We start from the raw sequence: 18,932 nt of genomic DNA on the forward strand, positions 1-18,932 counted from the left end.
ATAAAAATGATTAAATTTTATTCATAAAAGAATGCAGAGGTAGATTTTATCATACAAAAGATAAAAAAATTTAAAAAAAAAATTATTCCTTAAAGAATATAATATTTTTAATGCCTAAATGGTTTGGTTGCAAAAACTTATTACGGCTCAGTCTCAGGCCGAATATGATATTTCCTTTTCTTCTGGATCAATCATTTCATCAATGTTTTGTTATGACGTCATGTTAAACTATCGTCCCTAAACCGACTTTACAGACAACCAATTTTTAAGAAAAGGGTAATGGTCAATACAGGCAAGCTAGTTCTAGAAACTGTGTATGGGCTTCAGTGCTACTCTAGCACTAGCGAGATTGATTCTAATGTTGCCGTGGTTTGTGACAGAAGCGTACGCAGAATTTCATTCCTGGGCAGAGGGAGGGAGGGATACAACCTCTTTGCATTCTGTTTTCTTTCAAAGTCTGTTCTTTTATTGGTGGCAATCAAGGGCGCCCATACCTATGGGCAGGGTGGGTCCGTGGCTCCCCGACAAAGAAAAAAATGAGGTGTTCTTAAGCATTTTGGGCAAATTTGAAGTCCTTTAAGGCCATTTTTGGCAATTTTTTTGTCATTTGTGATGGTTTGCCCCCCTCCCCCTACAAATTCTGCCCCCCCCCCCCCCCACAAACTTTCATATGGGCGCCCTTGGTGGCAATAATAGATTTTTTTAGAATTTATTAAGATTTCAGGGAGAGGGGGGACGGACGTACAGAAACACAAATATGTAGGATTTGCAAGAGGGACCCACGTGGCCATCTTGGGATAGGGTGCTTGCATGTTAGCCTATATGCAGCCATTAAGCAGAAAACTTTAAAATATACAGAAATGTTTCCATAAAAAATAGTTTTGACAGTTACTTCACAACCTCGTTTCATTGTCACAATGTTGTGAGTGCAGGTGGGGCCCCCTCTGAGAGTGTCTTTTTGAGTCCAGGGGGGCCCGTGCCCTCCTGCCCCCCACCATGGAATTTACACCCATGGGGGTGTATATCCTCTTCATCCCCCCCCCCCCCCCCTTGTCCCCACTGACTTGTGATTTAATACTGTGTGTCCAGCAGTTTGCAAGATTGGTTTAGAGAGATTTGGTCCCGTGGTTTGAAGAGAGTGCAGCAGAGAGCTGCAAAATGACTGACAGGCGTGCAGGGGAGGAGAGAGAGAAATAAGGCCAATAGTAAATCATGTTGCTTAAGAATATGAAGTTGGGAGGGCTACTCTCTAGGAAGCCCACTTACAGGTTGGTAAAGCTGTTCCAGATGAAAAACAGGGGGGGAGGGAATATAACAATATGCTGTAAATGCCCCCACACATGATGTCAAAAACCAACAGAACTGCTGACGGTGTGTGAGCAAGGACGGCGGACTGATCAGTTGGAACTGATGGCCTCTCGAGCTGATGGCTTCCCATCAAATCATCAAACCACGGGTTCAAGAGCTTTTAGTCCGAACTGCCGCGTGTGGGAACAGCATCTCGCCAGTCCAAACTGTCAGCCCAACAATTTGTCCATCAGCTGAGTGATCCCATATTCTACAATGAAAATATACAATCAATAGCAGCAGTAAACTCAAGACCGATTGTGTGTAGGGAAGGCTTCAATTCAGTTCGGGCTGTTCAGTCCAAACTGAGCACCAGGACTGATTGTTTGTGCAGAGGGCCTCCATTCAATCCCAAATGTCAGTTCCGACTGAGCAGTCCGAACTACGAGTGTGTGGGGGCATTTAGGGATACTCTCTAAAGGTATGGTCAGTGTGATGTGGGATGAGCCAGACGGGGATGTGACGAGGTTTTACAGGCGTTAGCATTTGGAGAAGTCTAACAGGTTTTAAAGGTTAGAAACGTTCGCTTAGAAGAAATATACAGGCAAGCCAGGCTGGCTAGCATCTTAAATAGCATTTCATACATTAAAAACAAAGATATGTCACACGAACCACCCATCATATACGACGTTCATTAAAACACGAACTCTGCAGTCTACGGCCTAGAAAATACACAATCTATTAACCACAATATTATAATTAACTAAAATTACAACCACAGACAGCAGACATACTTATTTTGCTCAGACTAACCAACCGAAACACAATTTTGAAGAAAATAAATTGATATATGTCTAATAAATAACTGTTGTGTGAGTTGATTTTGACTACAGTGAATGTTTCTTATTTTAAATTCTCATATTTCGAAAAAAAAGAAGAGTCAATTAATAATCAAAAATTATATAAAAACAAATTTTCGGCACCGGGTCTATGCTTACATATGGCTGATTTAGAAATTAAAGCCAAAAAGAAAAGAAGCGCCCATCGCAAACGCGCGTGATCAAAAAAATTACAACAACAAACATGGTTGTTTGAATTTTGATAAAGTGTTTGTGCTATACTTGGTAGCTGAAGCATGAAAAGTGCTAGTTTACGGAAATTCCTCACAGATTTCACTGATTTGGCTTTCATATAAAAATGTCCGAAGACCAAGCGTGGGCGAAAATATGTTCTGTTTTTCCATTTCTTTGGACAGAGGTACTGATGTGTTTTTTGTATGCCAATACTTGAAGGTAATTTTCTACAGTAAGTGCTGCTCTTCTGAAAAAATAAAAATAAAAATGGAATTCTATAAGTTGTTTTTTTATTTTTTTCTGATTTATTTGATGATTCTGTTAGGTTAGCTACATTAAAAATACTCATTCGGAGAATTGGTTAGGTTAGCTTTTAACTGCATTTAGCAGGAAGACTACCATCTTCAGAATGTTTACTTTTTCAGAAGAGCACCCACTCTAGGAAATTACCCTTTCATGCATTCAAATGTACATAGTTGTATATAACCAACAAAGCATTGTTCTACATTTAATATTGTGATTGTGCGTTTTTGAAATTAAAGCATCAACTTGTAATCTAAATTTTTGAAAATGCATTGATATCAGTAAACAGGGTTCCTGAATAACACTTGTGAGGGGGAAAGGGGGTGTATTGGATGTGAAAAGTAAAAAAAAAAAAAAATATGGATTGTTAATTTTTATAGCTACGTGTATGAAAATTTCTGGCAATTCAGCAGAGGATTTTAATCAGCTTACTATCTCTACATTTAGAGACTCAAGTAAATTAATAGTTTGCAGCGAACAAGTTAATTTTTAACCACTTCATATAGGTTCTGACACAAATAAATATTGAAGTTGAAACTAAAGAACTGACTGACACCAAATTCCCTGTACAGTATGTAGATATTCACTTAAACTGGAAAAATCATGTCAGCCATAATGTACAGAAACACAGTCTGATTGTTTTGCCTTGCGTAGTATTATATCAGTATTAAGTAAAGAGACAATGCTTGTAGTAATGAAAATCAATTTTTTTTTTTTTCATAAATACAACTTTTCATATTTTCTGTTCGGATTAAGTGTATGTCCGGACAAGTGGGGACCGGATTAACGAGAGACTATATTTTGAAAAAGTTGAGATAGCAATGAGCCAAACACACACATTGTCTTATCCCTGGTTGTGGGACAAGGCAGTGGTGAGTCTTAGGTGGGGGTAAAACCCTCCTGGGCTTAGAGCGCTCACACGTTGTTGCCGAACAGCTTCTTGTCTCTCTTGGGGTGCCTCTTGCCTGCTCTCTTGCTGGGCATGGTGAAGGGGAGGGGAGGGGTTGGGTAAAGTAGGAGGAAGGGAGGTCAGCCGGAGCCCTAGAGCGAGCTCCCGAAGGCCGCTTCAGAGGAAGGAAGGAGAGAGAGAGAGAAAGGATGAGAGTGCAATAACTTTTCCACTGCAGTATTGCTTTCCAAGTTTATTCAACTATTTCACTTGGTGGGGAGTTCTGGCTAGGTAAGTTTATACCAAGCTTATATACAATTCCCCCATACAATGATTACTGATACAAGAGGGACACATTACAAAAACAGGCCATCATCTGTCACCCAGCAACCAGCAATCAAAGTCATTATTTAACAATTCAGACCACATAGCCCTGTCAAGCATTTAACATCGTACATCAGCTATACAATATATACACACTGTAACAAATGGCAATAACGATTGGTGCCATCTAGGTTTGGTTGTGGTACCAATCGTCGCCTAGATCACAAGGCTTGCGTAGAGAAGCCTGTGGGACACTGTTTGCTTTGGAGAGGCCATGTTGGTATCAAAATTGTTTCTCTGCCTTGAATGTCGGCAGAGGCCATAATGGTGGACATGACAACGTGTTGTATTTGATGCAGGCAGCAGCGGCCCCGCCCTGCACATGCACTCGGTGATGTGGGCGGAACTCATTAGAGAGTTCGCACACAGTTTTAAACTATTCACCTGTCTCATCCATCTTACCTTTTCACAAAGCACACCTTCTATGCTTCCGGCATGTTCTCTCATTATTTATCATTTTTTTAAGATTCATATTTACCATAAGATGAAAACGAAGCATATTTTCATATTTTATTACTGTTAATATAAAATTTTGAACACTTCAGGAGATAAATGTTACTACCGTCTAAGTAATATCTTTTGTTCCAGACATTCCCATTGCCATCAATTGAAGAAACCATAAATGAAGAGGTCCTGAGCTTCTTCGCCGAGAATGGTCTGACAGAGTTCATCGAGGAGTTGGTCTTTGACTGGCTGGAGAACTCCCTGAGGCAGGAGACGGCCCCCAGGTTCTGGGAGTTGTTCTCCCGGCGCGCCGACGAGCCGGACGGCTTCGAGCGCTTCAGGAGCGCCGTGGCTCTGGCGCACGACTCCATCGAGCTGCACGCCCGCTCGCTCGAGTGGCTGGAGCGGTCGAGGCAGGCGAGCGGCGCGGCGAGGACCGTCTACGGGGAGAGTAGCGTGTACAGGTCGTTCGTGGCGCTGCTGGGCGCGACCTTGCACTCGCAGCTGCCGCTGGACCACCAGGTGGTCACCCGGGACTTCTACAACCGTGCACTCAAGGTCTTCTGCAAGCCAGACCGGTCAGCGACGGGTGAGACTTGTTGCGTTAAGGGGCCCGCCTAGTCAGGGGTGTATCTGTGTCATTCATGGTACAACTATGAGATATGAGCAGTGACCGTACATTGTATGGCAGAGGAATGGAGATAAGCATGTAATGCAAGTCTCTTGAGTGCTTTCAAGGATCTTTGTCGGGTGTTTCATGCCTAAAAATTAAATTCTGAAAACATTCTCCAAATAATACAGTTTGAAAACGAAATCCGAAGGCGGAACTACTCACATGCCGTCAGCGTATTCTTAAATGCGTTACATTAACAGACACCACTCAGATATCTCAAGTAGTTTTCAAATCACGTGGTTTGTTCTCTGCGCACCGTATGCGTGGCCGGTTAGGCGGGCCCCTAGATGGCGTGGAGCGTTGGAGTTGTGTTCACGTGATGTTACCTGGAACATGTTCGACCGCTGTGTCCAGTCGACCAGGACGAGGGGCAGGAGGACGAAGCGCACTGCGAGGGATGCGACAGCGACGTCGACCAGTGCGAGTGCAGTGCCATCATGGATGTGTTCTACGACACCAACAGGTAGTTGGCCCGCTCTTCTCTTAAGCTGTCTACACTGGAACCATGGCCATGCCGGTTTAGTGATTTTTTTGACTATCGAAAGTCAATATAATTTTAACAAGTACATGAAAGAAATTTATTACTAAGTTAAATGGTATTTAAAACAAAATATAGTACCTTTTCTATAGAAAGAAAAAAAACAGATGCACATTGGTCTCAAACACATTGGGAAGACATATAAAAATTAACACAATATTAAATACAAAAAAGCTACAAGAAAACATTAAGAGATACACAATAGTGTTATATGTTGCAGTTACAGAAATATTATAAAGAGTATAATAAAATACAGTAATGATAACATGAGAATAATGAATTAGTAAAAAAAACAGGAGAGAACATATGAACGCACAGTGGTAGATACAAATTAAATAAAGGTATTTAGTAAAAAGTGTCAAAGAAAGTGATTTAAATATAAGTTGTTCCAATTAAAATTGTACATAAGTTTAAAACTATTATGGAAATATACAATGTAAACTGCTATAAAACAGGAACCACTACTGATACAAAAATACAGTGTAGTAATGCCACCTAGCAGCTAAGGCTAACAGAAAGAATCTACCTAAAAAAAAATTTTGAACGCAATGTATGTGAGTTTCCAAAGAATTAATAAGTAATTTAATTTTGTTTTGTGTAGCCTCTGTTGTTCTCTCTTGAATGGTTACATTGCCCAAACACCAGTTTAAGTTTGACAGTTGATTGGCAAATGTAATTAAAATATTTTTAATACTTAATTTGTATTACCAATTGCACAAAGCAAGCATGTATTTCCAAGTGAATCTTTTTCATTCATTGTTATGGTGTTTGGATAGTTCGTATTCCTGACTGGTGAAATTTTCCTGCTAGAAATGAAACAGAAACATTCCCAAATTTATCTACCTGGGCAACCTTACAGGTTGTTAAAATTCATTTACAGAACTGCAGTCATATCCTACATAATTATATAAAACCAGTTATATTCTTATGCCTAAGTCAGTGTACAGTAGGGTTTCGGTTAACTGAATTAAAGTGAACCCCAGCAAACTGGGGTAACATGGATGGAATAAGAAAACTTGCTTGGTTTTCAGTTGGCCCAGTTGTATCATTTTTCAGGGTGATGTTTTTTCCTGCTTTTTGTAAATGTAGATTCTTCCAATTCACTTCGTGATTTATTCAACCAGTAAATGACATTTTTGAGATTAATTTTCTTTAGGCTTTCGACAATAGTTTAATCATTTTCTAGGTCCTCAAACAAATGTTTCAACATTGTGCTGGTAATGGCACTTTGGCTTGGCTCGGATAATACGGAATCTGGGTTATTTGACACTCTGCCGTATATATTTCAACTTTCCTTCGTACATGTACGAAGTTCCCTCTAACTAAGCTTTATGTTTTTTCATGTTGTTTGGCTTTTGCAGTTTGTCAACAGCAAGGTCATTGAAGTCTTGCACAACTAATACAGTGCAAAGAAAATGAGGAATGAACCCACTTTGGCTTATAGTATTAAATTACCACTCCCAGCATTTCGTAAGACCATGTAAACGGAAATCAAGACACCTTCATTCCCTAGTCCTCCTCAATGCGACTATGATTCATAAACATTGCACTACCTTGCTCGGACACAATAATTTATTTTCGAGTCAAAAGATATACCGTTTATAATCTGAAAATTTCACAAAGCTTTTCCCGTTGGTAAGCCAGAAAGCGATAATGGACAAACAAAGAAGCGACAGCAAAAGTTTCCGTAGCATTGAGTACGGAACTTCTAAAAACCAAAGTTTTCCACTGTAGTAAACTTAGTTCGGATTTGGTCATTCGTGGTGTTAACGTACAAATATTTTTGAGTGTGTTTGTTTTGGTGTTTTAGCATTAAGCATGCCTTGTGTTGTTGGTAAACTCCCCAGGAAGCTGCTGAGGATGGAGTTGCTGGAGAAGCTGGCTGGCGAGGTGTTGACTTCGCTGATTCACGTGAGGATCAAGTCTCACGTGCAGGAGACTTGCAACGGAAGCTTCGGATCCTCACACATCACTGACCTGGAATCTGTACGTACACTATCTTATAAAACTTGTGTGTTAACATTATAATTGCAGATGGCAATTTATCACGGGAAAGTTTAAATTTTTGACTGTGTTCGATAGATTTGTGAAAAAAAAAAAAAAAAACATATTTTAGATTTGTAAAAATTTGGTTTAAGTTATATTTAAAAAAATTTTAATCCAAATTATTGGAATGATAAAGAAAAAGTAATTATTGAATATTTATTCCTGTGATTATTTTTTAATCTGGCACATTTTGGCAATGGCCGTACTGGATGAATGATTTTGCTGGATTATTGAATGTCAATATTGTTTCCACAAAAACATCAAATGTGAACATGTGAAATGTAACCTGCTAGAAAACAGGAAACATTGTTCTGAGATGAAAATGGACAGTAACAATAAACACCGGCAGTGCAGTAATGCCACCTGGCAGCCAAGAGTAACGGCCGGAATCCGCCCAAAAAAAAATCTGAAAGTGACTCACTGTTGTCTCCCTGCATAACCACTTGTTTTGGTCGTTCACTGTGACGAGGCATGTTGTCGAGTGTTGCGGAGCTAACTGGTGGTGTGGTGGTGTGAGCAGTGGCTGAACATGGTGATGATGGGCTGGCTGAGCCGGGTGTACTGCGACTCGGACAACCACGTGTCGACCCAGGTCATGGACAAGTTCCGGCAGAAGCTGCTGCACTTGCTGTACGAGACCTACACCCGCACCCTCATCGACCAGATCTTCAACATCATCATCGGTGAGCCCTCCTCTCCGTCTCCCTATCCCTTCATCCCTTTATCTCACACACTTTCACTGTCTCTATCCCTCTCTGTCTTTCTATCTCACTATCTCTTTATCACTGTAGTTCTCTATTCTAACTATTCTATTTATTTATATACATCTGTCTCCATCCATTGTTCTATCTCACTCTCTCTATTTATATCTCTTATCTCTTTATCCCTGTATCGTTCAATCTCTCTCACTTTTTTTCTCTGTATCTTTATATCTCTATCTTGGTATATTTCTATCTAATTTATTTAGTTCTATATCTCTATCTCTCTATATATCTCTCTCTGTCTCACTATTTTTATTTATCTCTCTATCTCTCACTTTCTCTATCTCTATTATATTTATTTTTATATATTTAAAAATGTTACTTGCCCACCAACAGTCATTAGACTTGTGGTGTGCACAACACATAGGACAATACACAGTTATCACTGCAAGTATATGGACTGCCATCCCCGTCGGTACCACAGCAGGAAATACATCCGCAATATGGCCAACACACGAGGGTGAGAGTACTACACTTCTGCAGTGACAATAACAAACACAATACAGACATGAGATACTACATGATATAAAATTATGATACAGACATGTAAAAGCACAAAAATATATAATAAATGGAACTAAAAAAAACAAACATATTATTTGTTATTGAAACCTATTATATATATACAGTAGAGCACCCCTCAACCGGAATCATTGGGGGGAGGTCTATTCCGGTTATGGGAAAATTCCGGGGAAGGGGAGTTGCGGTAGGGCCGGCCTCCGGGCCAGTTGAATGACCTTCATTCTAGCAAGCTGGCAGGCACGTGTTTCATATCTCTGTGGGTGCGTGCGTGAGCGAAGAGGACGAGAAGAAGGTTCGGGGGAGGTAGTAGGACTACAGCTGCAGTGTTGTGTTACTTCTGTGTTGACGTGCTAGTGATTCACACTTCCTGCCACGCAGTTTACATTTCACAAACACAAGAATAACACTTCAAGCATCTCGTTTACAAACACAGAGATAGAGAAATACAGGTACATGTAGACTGTTTAACCATATATTAACGTGACTTGATGTAAGTTTTTGGACATACGCCATTGCTAAGAACTTTTTCTGTTGAAGAAAAACTAATAAATAAAATAAATAAAAATACACAAGAAAGACAAAAAACACACAAAATTAAGCAAACAATTGCTGTTGTCAACAAGAATATAAACACCACAAAATATTCCGAAACAGAAATATGGTCAACAAACAAAGAAAAAACAAAGAAAAAAGTACTAAGTGAACAAAAAAACACACAAATGATGACAACACAAAAATATTGAAACCAAAATAATTCAGCACAACAGTTGAAACGAGACAAAAACACGACAAAACGAAAAGACAAAAAAATACAATAGTTTTACCAAAACAGAAACAAGCGACGTTTCGGGAACTGCTATCTGCTCCCGTCCTCAGGCAGAGACGCACATGGTACGGAAACACAGGTGCGACTGAGAACGCCGATCCATCATATTGCCAACCGGGGCAGTTAGTGTGTGCGAGACCAGAAACCGAAGTTTCTATAACTCGCTTAGTGCATTGTAAATCAGGTGCACCCCACACTTTTGTAGAATCACTTGGATCAACGGGCGGGGCGCGTGTCTTGTTGGATAAGTTTGGCACACGGGCCTGTGTGTGCGCTGGTAGGTTGTGTAATGCTAGAAAATTTACGTGTACCTAATTCGGCGGGGGAAAGAAGCTCCCCACCAGCTAGATAGGCTAACTGGCGTGATGTAGTGTCGTGTTGGTGTGCAATAGAGGCTTGTCGGTGTGCTGTAATTTCAAGTGACCTAGTTAAATTCGGGCGTGGCGTGTAGTGTAAAGCTGTGCAAGCCGCTCCTACGAACCCCTGGGAACACAGAAACATGCTAGGGTAGTTAGCCCATTATTGCATGTAACAAGGTAGTTCAGGCCGTCACTCGCACAGGCATATCATCGTGTGGTCGTGTTGGTGATACGGTAAAAGAAATTACATAGATTAGTAAACAACTGGCCGCCTTAAGGACCGAACTATTGCGTTCCAATATAGTTCGGGTAAAGTTAGGCTAAACCAGTATTGCTGTAGCTAGCCCCCAGGCTGTTGTCTTCTAAACCTGAAAAATAGAAAGTGAAATTAATAAATGAAGGTCGTCCTATTCTATTATTGTTCGAGCAGAGAGATGCCCTCGTCCAGTTTTTTTTTTAAATTTAAATTTTTTTTATATTATTTTTTTTATTAATTTTATATATATATATATATATATATATTTTTTTTTTAAAATCTAGACTTAAAGCTACTGTACAAGCCCCCAGAGCCCTGCCCTGACAGGCATGCATGCCTCTCGGCCCGGATCCCCAGCGAGGGCTGGGGCAGCTCCCTCTGCCAGTTCACCTGCATGATTCTGCCTTGACAAGGTGCTACGACGTGTGTGTGGCTTGTCGCGCGTGTTGTAGTGGTGTGACTAAAATGTTACGTACCCCGGGGAAGGGAAAATAAATATTTATTAGGTGATGATAGATTTACGGAACTAGCTTTGTTAATTCAAAATCCCATGCCTTCCGAAACGCGGCCGGCACTGGAGGTGAAGCCTGCCAGGCGGGTCTCGCCCTTCAGACATAGGGAGTCAGCCCTAACAACACTGGCAGTAAACCCTACGTGGGTCAAAACTTACACCTGCATGCTTCGGACCATTTTGAATTAGCTAGGAGAGATTTGCAGAGAAGTTAAGAGAATTAATTGGCTATTATTAAGTGGTGAGGTAGGAGTGTATTTTATTATTATGATTCAAAATCCCATGCCTTTCCGAAACGCGGCCGGCACTGGAGGTGAAAACTACCAGGCGGGTCGCGCCCTTCAGGCATAGGGAGTCAGCCCTAAACAACACAGGCAGTGAACCCGAGGGGGTTGTACATACATCTGTGTGCCTCGGACCATTTTGAATCGAGAGAGGTGCAGTTAGTTATGCTGAAGTTATAGTAACTTGTATTTATTTGTTGATTTTATTATTATATATATAAATTATAATTATTTCACGATTCAAAATCCCATGCCTTCCCGAAATGCGGCCGGCACTGGAGGTGAACCTACCAGGCGGGTCGCGCCCTTCAGGCATAGGGAGTCAGCCCTAACAACACAGGCAGTGAACCCGAGGGAATTGTACATACACCTGCGTGCTTCGGACCATTTTGAATTGTATAGGCCGTGTAAACTTTAAACTTTAAACTGTAGGCTCTGCGCGGTGTGAACACGCCCGGAGCTGGAGTGTGACTGTCCTGGGGACAGACGGAAAAACAGTTTTGTTTGGAGGCCCCCAGCGCCCCGACCAATCATCGCGCTCCAAGGCCTGTGATTGGCCGGGGCCCCGCAGGCCCCCGCACGAGGTGTTCGGGATGCTATTTTATGTAATTTTAAAGTTATTGAAGACTTTTTAAAAACTGTATCCATGTCACTTTCGTTTTTAATATTTATCGTTTTAATTTAAACGAGGTTTTTTATGTTTACGTTGCTCGGACGGGTCGTAAATCGCTATTGAATTTATCAGTGCGTTTTCGTGCTGTGGTAATTCTAGGTACATTTTATTATTATGTATTCTTTGATATTATTTCGCGGATGTACGGAATTTTAAGTGCGTTGTGAATAGTTTCGTTACTCGTAAATCTATTGCAATCTAAAATGGCCCTTAGGAAATTATTCTGTTTAACTTGTAGCCGATTTATATGGTGATTTGCAGCATAGCCCCAGACCTCGCATCCATATAGCAACTGCGGGCGTACAATTTGAGTGTAAAGTTGGAGTTTTTTCCTGCGTGGTAAATTAGGTGCTTTTAACATTGGGTACAGGCTTCTTAAGGATCCTGTTGCAATGTTTGTTGCTCGAGCGATGTGTTTTCCCCATAGTAGTGTTCTGTCTAGCGTGAGTCCTAGATATTTTGCCTGTGTAACATTGGGAATGGGTTGATGAAAAATTTCTAGCTCCCTGTCTGGTCTGCCTCTACATTTTGATATTACAAGCGTGGTTGATTTTGCTGCATTTATTTTAATTCGCCACCGAGTGTAGAATTGCTCAAGTGCTGTCAGCTGTCGTTGGATGCAAACCATGGCATATTTCAAGTTTCCGGATTGTTTAATTATGGCTGTATCGTCCGCATACATCTGTACGTAGGCGTTTTCGTGCGGTATGTCGGCTGTGTAAATATTATAGAAGAAAGGAGAGAGAGGGGAGCCCTGCGGCACCCCAGCTGTAAGTTCGCGAGTAGTCGATTTAGCCCCGTCCAGAGCAACATAAAAGCTACGACGCCATAGATAGTGGGCCACCAGGTAAATATATGTGTCTGGGAAATTAAAGTTTATGAATTTTTGAATAAGGCCCGGAATCCAGACTTTGTCGAAAGCTTTTTCTGCGTCGAGCATTGTCATCACAGTGTAAGCTTTAGATGTGTTATTAAATCCGTCGGTAGCAGCTTCTACGATTTTTATTAAGGGGTGGATTGTTGAATGACCTTTCCTGAAACCAAACTGAATGTCTGGAATCACGTTGTGTTCCTCTGCGTGTGCTTGAAGGCGCGAGAGTAATGCTTTTTCAAAAATTTTACTCATGCTGTTTAAAAGGCTTATGGGTCACCTGTTTTCTGGAATGGCTGGGTTTTTCCCTGGTTTAGGTATTGTGATTATTTTTGCTAGTTTCCAGGAGTCGGGGTAAGTTTTAGCGACTGAGAAGGGGCTGGAAAATGAGTGTATTTATCAGAGAAAGGGCTACATCTTGCTCAGCCAATGACAGACGAGCTGTCTCCCCATTGGCTGTGCACCATGTAGTTAAAGCGGATTGGTTATGGTGGGTTGAGTATTGGCTATTGTTTTGTGCTGCAGGGATGTTTCTCTCTTTATCAAAGGGATCCACATATTTTTTAATTCAATGCTCTGCTGGCTGAAAATATTTTTATTGCTAATAATGAAGGCTGATTCTTTGATTTTCCTTTTTATTTTATCAGATTCCTGTATGAGTGGTGTGGAGTCTTCCCAGAGAATTTTGTGGCTATTTTCCCATGTATGTTCAGCAAGTCTGGATTTTAGGGTTTCACCCTTCTTGCAGTTGTTTTTGTGTTCTTTGATTTGGGTGGATAGAGCTCTGCCAGTAGCCCTTTCTCTGATAAATACCCTCATTTTCCAGCCCCTTCTCAGTCGCACCTGTGTTTCCGTACCATGAGTACGGGAGCAGATAGCAGTTCCCGAAACGTCGCTTGTTTCTGTTTTGGTAAAACTATTGTATTTTTTTGTCTTTTCGTTTTGTCGTGTTTTTGTCTCGTTTCAACTGTTGTGCTGAATTATTTTGGTTTCAATATTTTTGTGTTGTCATCATTTATGTGTTTTTTTGTTCACTTAGTACTTTTTTCTTTGTTTTTTCTTTGTTTGTTGACCATATTTCTGTTTCGGAATATTTTGTGGTGTTTATATTCTTGTTGACAACAGCAATTGTTTGCTTAATTTTGTGTGTTTTTTGTCTTTCTTGTGTATTTTTATTTATTTTATTTATTAGTTTTTCTTCAACAGAAAAAGTTCTTAGCAATGGCGTATGTCCAAAAACTTACATCAAGTCATGCACTCCCATTGCACAAATCTTTTAAAGATAACATATATTAACGTATAAATATGTACATAATACATATTTGTACGCTAAATTATTGTCTACAAACTGAAAGCATCACACGTTGGAAGTAAATGTTACTCGCTATCACGTGTATCAGCGGGAGTCGGTGTACATACTCTCGGGCCGGCTGGAATTTTCCGTTTACTTGACATAGTGAAACAATAAAACTACTTACAGCATAAACATCTTTATAGTAATTCACGTCCGACGCGAAAACCAGCAGTGTATTTACGCAATGCGCGGGAAAGACTGGCTATAATTAGCTCTCTGACAGACGTGCGCGCGTGCGCCTACAAGACATGTACAGTCAGGCAAAAGCAAAAAAAAACCTCGTTCCAGTGCGGAAATGTTTTAATTTTTTTTTGGAAAATTATTTCCGGATATCGGGAGTTCCGTTTGTGGGAATTACGGTTGAGGGGTGCTCTACTGTATATTGTTGGCTTCCCATTAGTGACGACAACAACCACATGGTCTTACAATTGTGTTTAAGGTTCGGCTGATCTTGCTGTGTTGTGTTTTGTTTTGTGTCATGAAACTTGTCTCAAATTTGACAGTTCATGAAAGCTGTCTCAAGGATCTATGTTCTTCTGCCAATAATGCTTGTAAACAACTTGATGTGGTGGTCATTGTACATAAACATTCAACATGTTTAACGGTTTTGGAAGTTAGACCCCCTAGTGAGGTGACTTGTGTCAGTTATCACCACTCACCAAACCCTTGGGCCGTAGGTTATGCATTAATGGCCTCTCATTTATTGCTGTCGAAATTTTAATTTTTTAAACATGGCATTTTTTTTGCTATAATTAAATGAAGCAGCTGTTCATCTCAGTCTAAGCACTTAAATTACTCCATTTTATTTTTGACCAACTGCATTTTTTGTGACTTATTGCTTTCAGAGCATTAACTCACCTGGTAAGTACTGACTCAGTTCAATTTGTGGCATAGTAAGTTAACATTTTATTTGTGGAAAAATGTAACGTAAATGTCATGTAATTTTTTGGTAGAACCTTAGCCACCGACTATTTTCATCATGCACATCGACATGTGCTCGGCTACAGCAACTGGCACAGCACATAAAATACATAATCATTACCATTACTGTAAAGCAGATGTTACAAATATATTTTCCCGTGGATGACTCAAAGTATAAATTGCAGCGTGAGCAGCCTATGCGATGCCATAAAGGCCTCGTTGAACCAGCAGCTACGTGATTATGTGGCACCCTATAGTGGCTTGGTTACGAATACAACCGTCGTGTGTGTCGACGTTCTCAAAAGCCAGGGAAGGTAAAAGAAAAGTCAGGGAAGTTGCAATCAACCAGGGAAATTCTGGTAATTCACTGGAAATCCGGGAAAAGTCATGGAAAATGCCTAGTGATAGTGATGGCAACTTAAGGGGCCTCCCTAGTAAAAATCTTCAGCGCGGTGGGCCACTGGCCACGTGCTACGGCCAGTGGTTGGGCGGGGCGATATACCTGAGCCTGTCGCCTGCGCCGGGGTGGAGGGGGGAGAGGGCGTTTCAGCGAGGGGGGCGGAAAAATGGGAGGGTTGTCATTGTGTGGAGTCCATTTACTACTTATACCTGCGTTATCTGCGAACAAGATCGTGGCAAGAAAGGTGACTGTTTTTCCCTTTCGCTACATTCAACCAAAAGATAATGTTCTCATATTGCCTTGCTTGCTTCCTGACAGTGTTTATTAACTTGAAACATTAAATTAGTGTTGCGATCCAGTCCATATCCATGAAATGCAAACAATCGTCAATTCTGTTTAAAACATGTATTTTTATTTTTTAATTAACGTTCTACATAATTAAGAGATTTACATACATTACAAAAAATGCTGTCACCAACAATCGATGTGTTAGCTTGTGTTTTCAGGGTGGGGGGGGGGGGGTGGGGAAATGCAAAAATTATATCATTAAAAAAATTTCCAACATTATACTTTCGAACTGACATTTGTGTGATGAATGGTTTTGCACGAACAGTTATGCTTTCATTCATAAAAGTATTCCGCACCGCGACGAGAAATCACGTCCTACTAATTATTGAGTAATAAAACTGGGAATAAAATGATGAAAATAATATTAATTATTTTTACTCTTAGACACAAATCAGCTTTTTAAATCGCAATAACGACAAATAAGTTTTTAACTTACTTCCTGAATAAAAAGTGCATGTCAAACTTACTTTTAAATTCTGTAAAGAAAAAAAATGTCAGGAACAAACAAGTGTTCCCACAAACGACACATCGTCAACTTTGTATTCTAGGGTTCACGTCGTATTTAGTTACACTAAATATTACTGCATATTATTATTTTCTGGCTCTTATTACATGTTTAGCATTTTATTTTATTTTTGCATATTTTTTAATGACTTTAACGTTGCATAATATGATGAATAAGTATACACGAATGAACTGGAATCCCGTTTCGAGTTACATACAGACTGTTCACTACGAGCAGTGTACATTTATTAGCTGTTGCAACAGCGGCCTACAGGTGGATTCAGACTGCAGGCTTAGTCAGTCACGCTGAATCCACCTGAGTTCAGATTTTATCGAAGACAAGTGCGGGTGGTATGGAAGAACTCAGTGTGCACTGACTGTTGTGCTCAAGGTGTCAGTGAAATGTATAGCTGGAATCACGGGCAAAAATTTGTAGGATTCCCATGAGGCCCACGGGATAACGTGAAGATTTTGCAAATGCAAGCGGGCCCCCTCAGACGGACTTTTTTATTTCAGGGAGGTTCGGGCCACCCTGAGATTCTCCCCTCCTCCCGGAATCTACGCATGCAGCTGGAATTAATTTTTAGCCAAGTACGTCATTTGGTGCTGTATTTAGGCTGTCAAAGAAGATACGAAATATGGCTGCTTTGATAATTGACGATAACTCCTTTTTATTGTGGAATAGTACCCATCTACAAAGAAATCCCTAAATATACCACCACTACTGTTGGGGATTTTCTATACAAACTATCAAAATAATTTTGGTTTCGTCACTGTCACTAGCTATTATTGTATCATACGAAAACATGTATGTTTTGTGTATTAATTTACGGTATTCATCTCTGTCAAAAAATATATATTTTTCGATAATAGAGTGTAAGCAAGGTAGAATACAATGGGTAATTTTAAAATAAAAATGGAATAAAGTATTTTTTGCTTGCAGTAGTTCAAATTTTTGAATTAATTTAGTTGTTTGTTTAAAAAACCCTTCTAAAATCAAAGAAACTACCTACTTCCTAAATAGATAAATAGTGCTTTAAGATCACACGCTTTCATAAATATTTAAACGCCAACATTTAAAATGTAGATTTCACATAATGATAAAATCTTATCTATTTTCATGGTCACGCCTAATGGAAATAATACACAACAATTCGTCATATATGTTTTTTATGTTTTTAATAACTACTCTACACATGAGCAAATTTCAATATACATAAAACTGAGGAACTCTGCATTACATTTTTAATCTGTGTACGACACTAACAGAAATTGAAGCATAAAACAACATTTTAATTTTTTAATTAATAAGTATTTCATCAACGTGAGCTTTGCTTTCATCTCAATGAAGCCACTCTACATAGAGGAAGTGCACATGTATTCAGTCTTAACATTAGACCCTCCGGATCACAGAGTAAACGAATGAATGGAATTCATAACATTACGCAGGGTTTTAAGACATATTTTCCCTTCTACTCAATCGCAACATCTCACTTAGCGCGTAAAATGGTTTCAGTAAACATAACATAAAAAATATTCGCCCCATGTACAGTAGAGGAAACTAAAATGTTTGGAACACTGTAAACTAATTGTATTGTCATTTCTGTAGTCGCTCGAAGTGGCAAACTATGTATATTTGTTCAATAAAACGAAATATTAAAACAAACAAACAATAACATTACGTTCAGACAATTCGTTACGTGAAGTGAATGTAATAAAATACACAAGACAGTTACACACACCATTACCAAAACACAATCCCATAAAAATCATAATATTACATGTCGACTTAAAATTATTATTATTCACCATGATAATTTCTTACGGGTAGCCAGCAACAAAGGGACACAATTTTTATTCATTTAATTAACTTTGACAAAACTTGTAAAACCTGGCATGAGCAAAGTAAGCTGATTCACAATTTTATTTTGCGTCAAAATATTAAACATCAACTAGTAATGAATTAAGAGTATGCTTCGCTTGGTAGAACACCGAATATAGTCATCTCCAGGTATTAAACTGAATTTTGAAAGAGGGACTCAAGTTTCTGAAGAAGTTGTTAACTTTCCTGATGATCCATCGACAGTTCGTAAACGGTCTCATCGTCGGGATGTCGAGCTTGGGACCTTTTTCCTCACCATAGTCCCGTGGTCTGTTCTACCATTCGCACAGCTATCCCAACCTATACAAATAGCCGAGTGATACTACTCCCGTTGCTTCTATCTTGGAGCTCGCCCGCAGTCGTACTTCCCTATCCAGCCTGCGTAATACACGCGTCCTACCTGCTAGCCGCCAAGAACGCGTCCATTTGTGAAAAAGCCTCACCCGCCAACAATACTAACTCATTAATTATAATATGCAAAACATAAAAACATTACATATGCGATAAAACAAAATTTGCTGCTGTCATAAGCCGAAGAAAAAGAATCAATTTGAAATATAACATAGACAGATAAATCTAAAATGGAGTTATCGATAGTAATGTTTTAATAAACAGAATAATATATGTCGTATTACACTAAATGCATGTTCTTACTGACAACCGAATTTAAAAATAAATTAAATTACTTTTTTTTTCTTTTTAAACCATAACCGCATAGAAGAAACAATACTTTTGATACAATTTTTTGCATAACTATACGACAGGACTAAAAGTACATTGTACGTAATAAGTATTTGCTTATAGGAATTATGCTGCAGAATAT

General features: G+C 39.6%; 2 protein-coding genes across 2 annotated transcripts in view; one reads left to right on the forward strand and one right to left on the reverse strand.

The window, feature by feature from the left end:
• Positions 1-2,082, reverse strand: part of LOC134538462 (uncharacterized) — a 38,805-nt gene extending 36,723 nt beyond the window's left edge. The window contains exon 1 of the mRNA XM_063379793.1: positions 1,960-2,082. Within this exon, the coding sequence (XP_063235863.1) occupies positions 1,960-1,969 (10 nt within the window). The 5' untranslated portion in view covers positions 1,970-2,082. The remainder of the gene's footprint in view (positions 1-1,959) is intronic.
• A 233-nt stretch (positions 2,083-2,315) lies between these two features.
• The window catches only part of LOC134538464 (anaphase-promoting complex subunit 2), a 54,241-nt gene continuing 37,624 nt past the window's right edge, over positions 2,316-18,932 (forward strand). The window contains exons 1-5 of the mRNA XM_063379796.1: positions 2,316-2,544; positions 4,525-4,969; positions 5,408-5,516; positions 7,439-7,577; positions 8,158-8,320. Of these exons, the coding sequence (XP_063235866.1) occupies positions 2,485-2,544; positions 4,525-4,969; positions 5,408-5,516; positions 7,439-7,577; positions 8,158-8,320 (916 nt within the window). The 5' untranslated portion in view covers positions 2,316-2,484. The remainder of the gene's footprint in view (positions 2,545-4,524; positions 4,970-5,407; positions 5,517-7,438; positions 7,578-8,157; positions 8,321-18,932) is intronic.

This window comes from Bacillus rossius, chromosome 13 (genome assembly GCF_032445375.1).
Source record: "Bacillus rossius redtenbacheri isolate Brsri chromosome 13, Brsri_v3, whole genome shotgun sequence".
NCBI lineage: Eukaryota > Metazoa > Arthropoda > Insecta > Phasmatodea > Bacillidae > Bacillus > Bacillus rossius.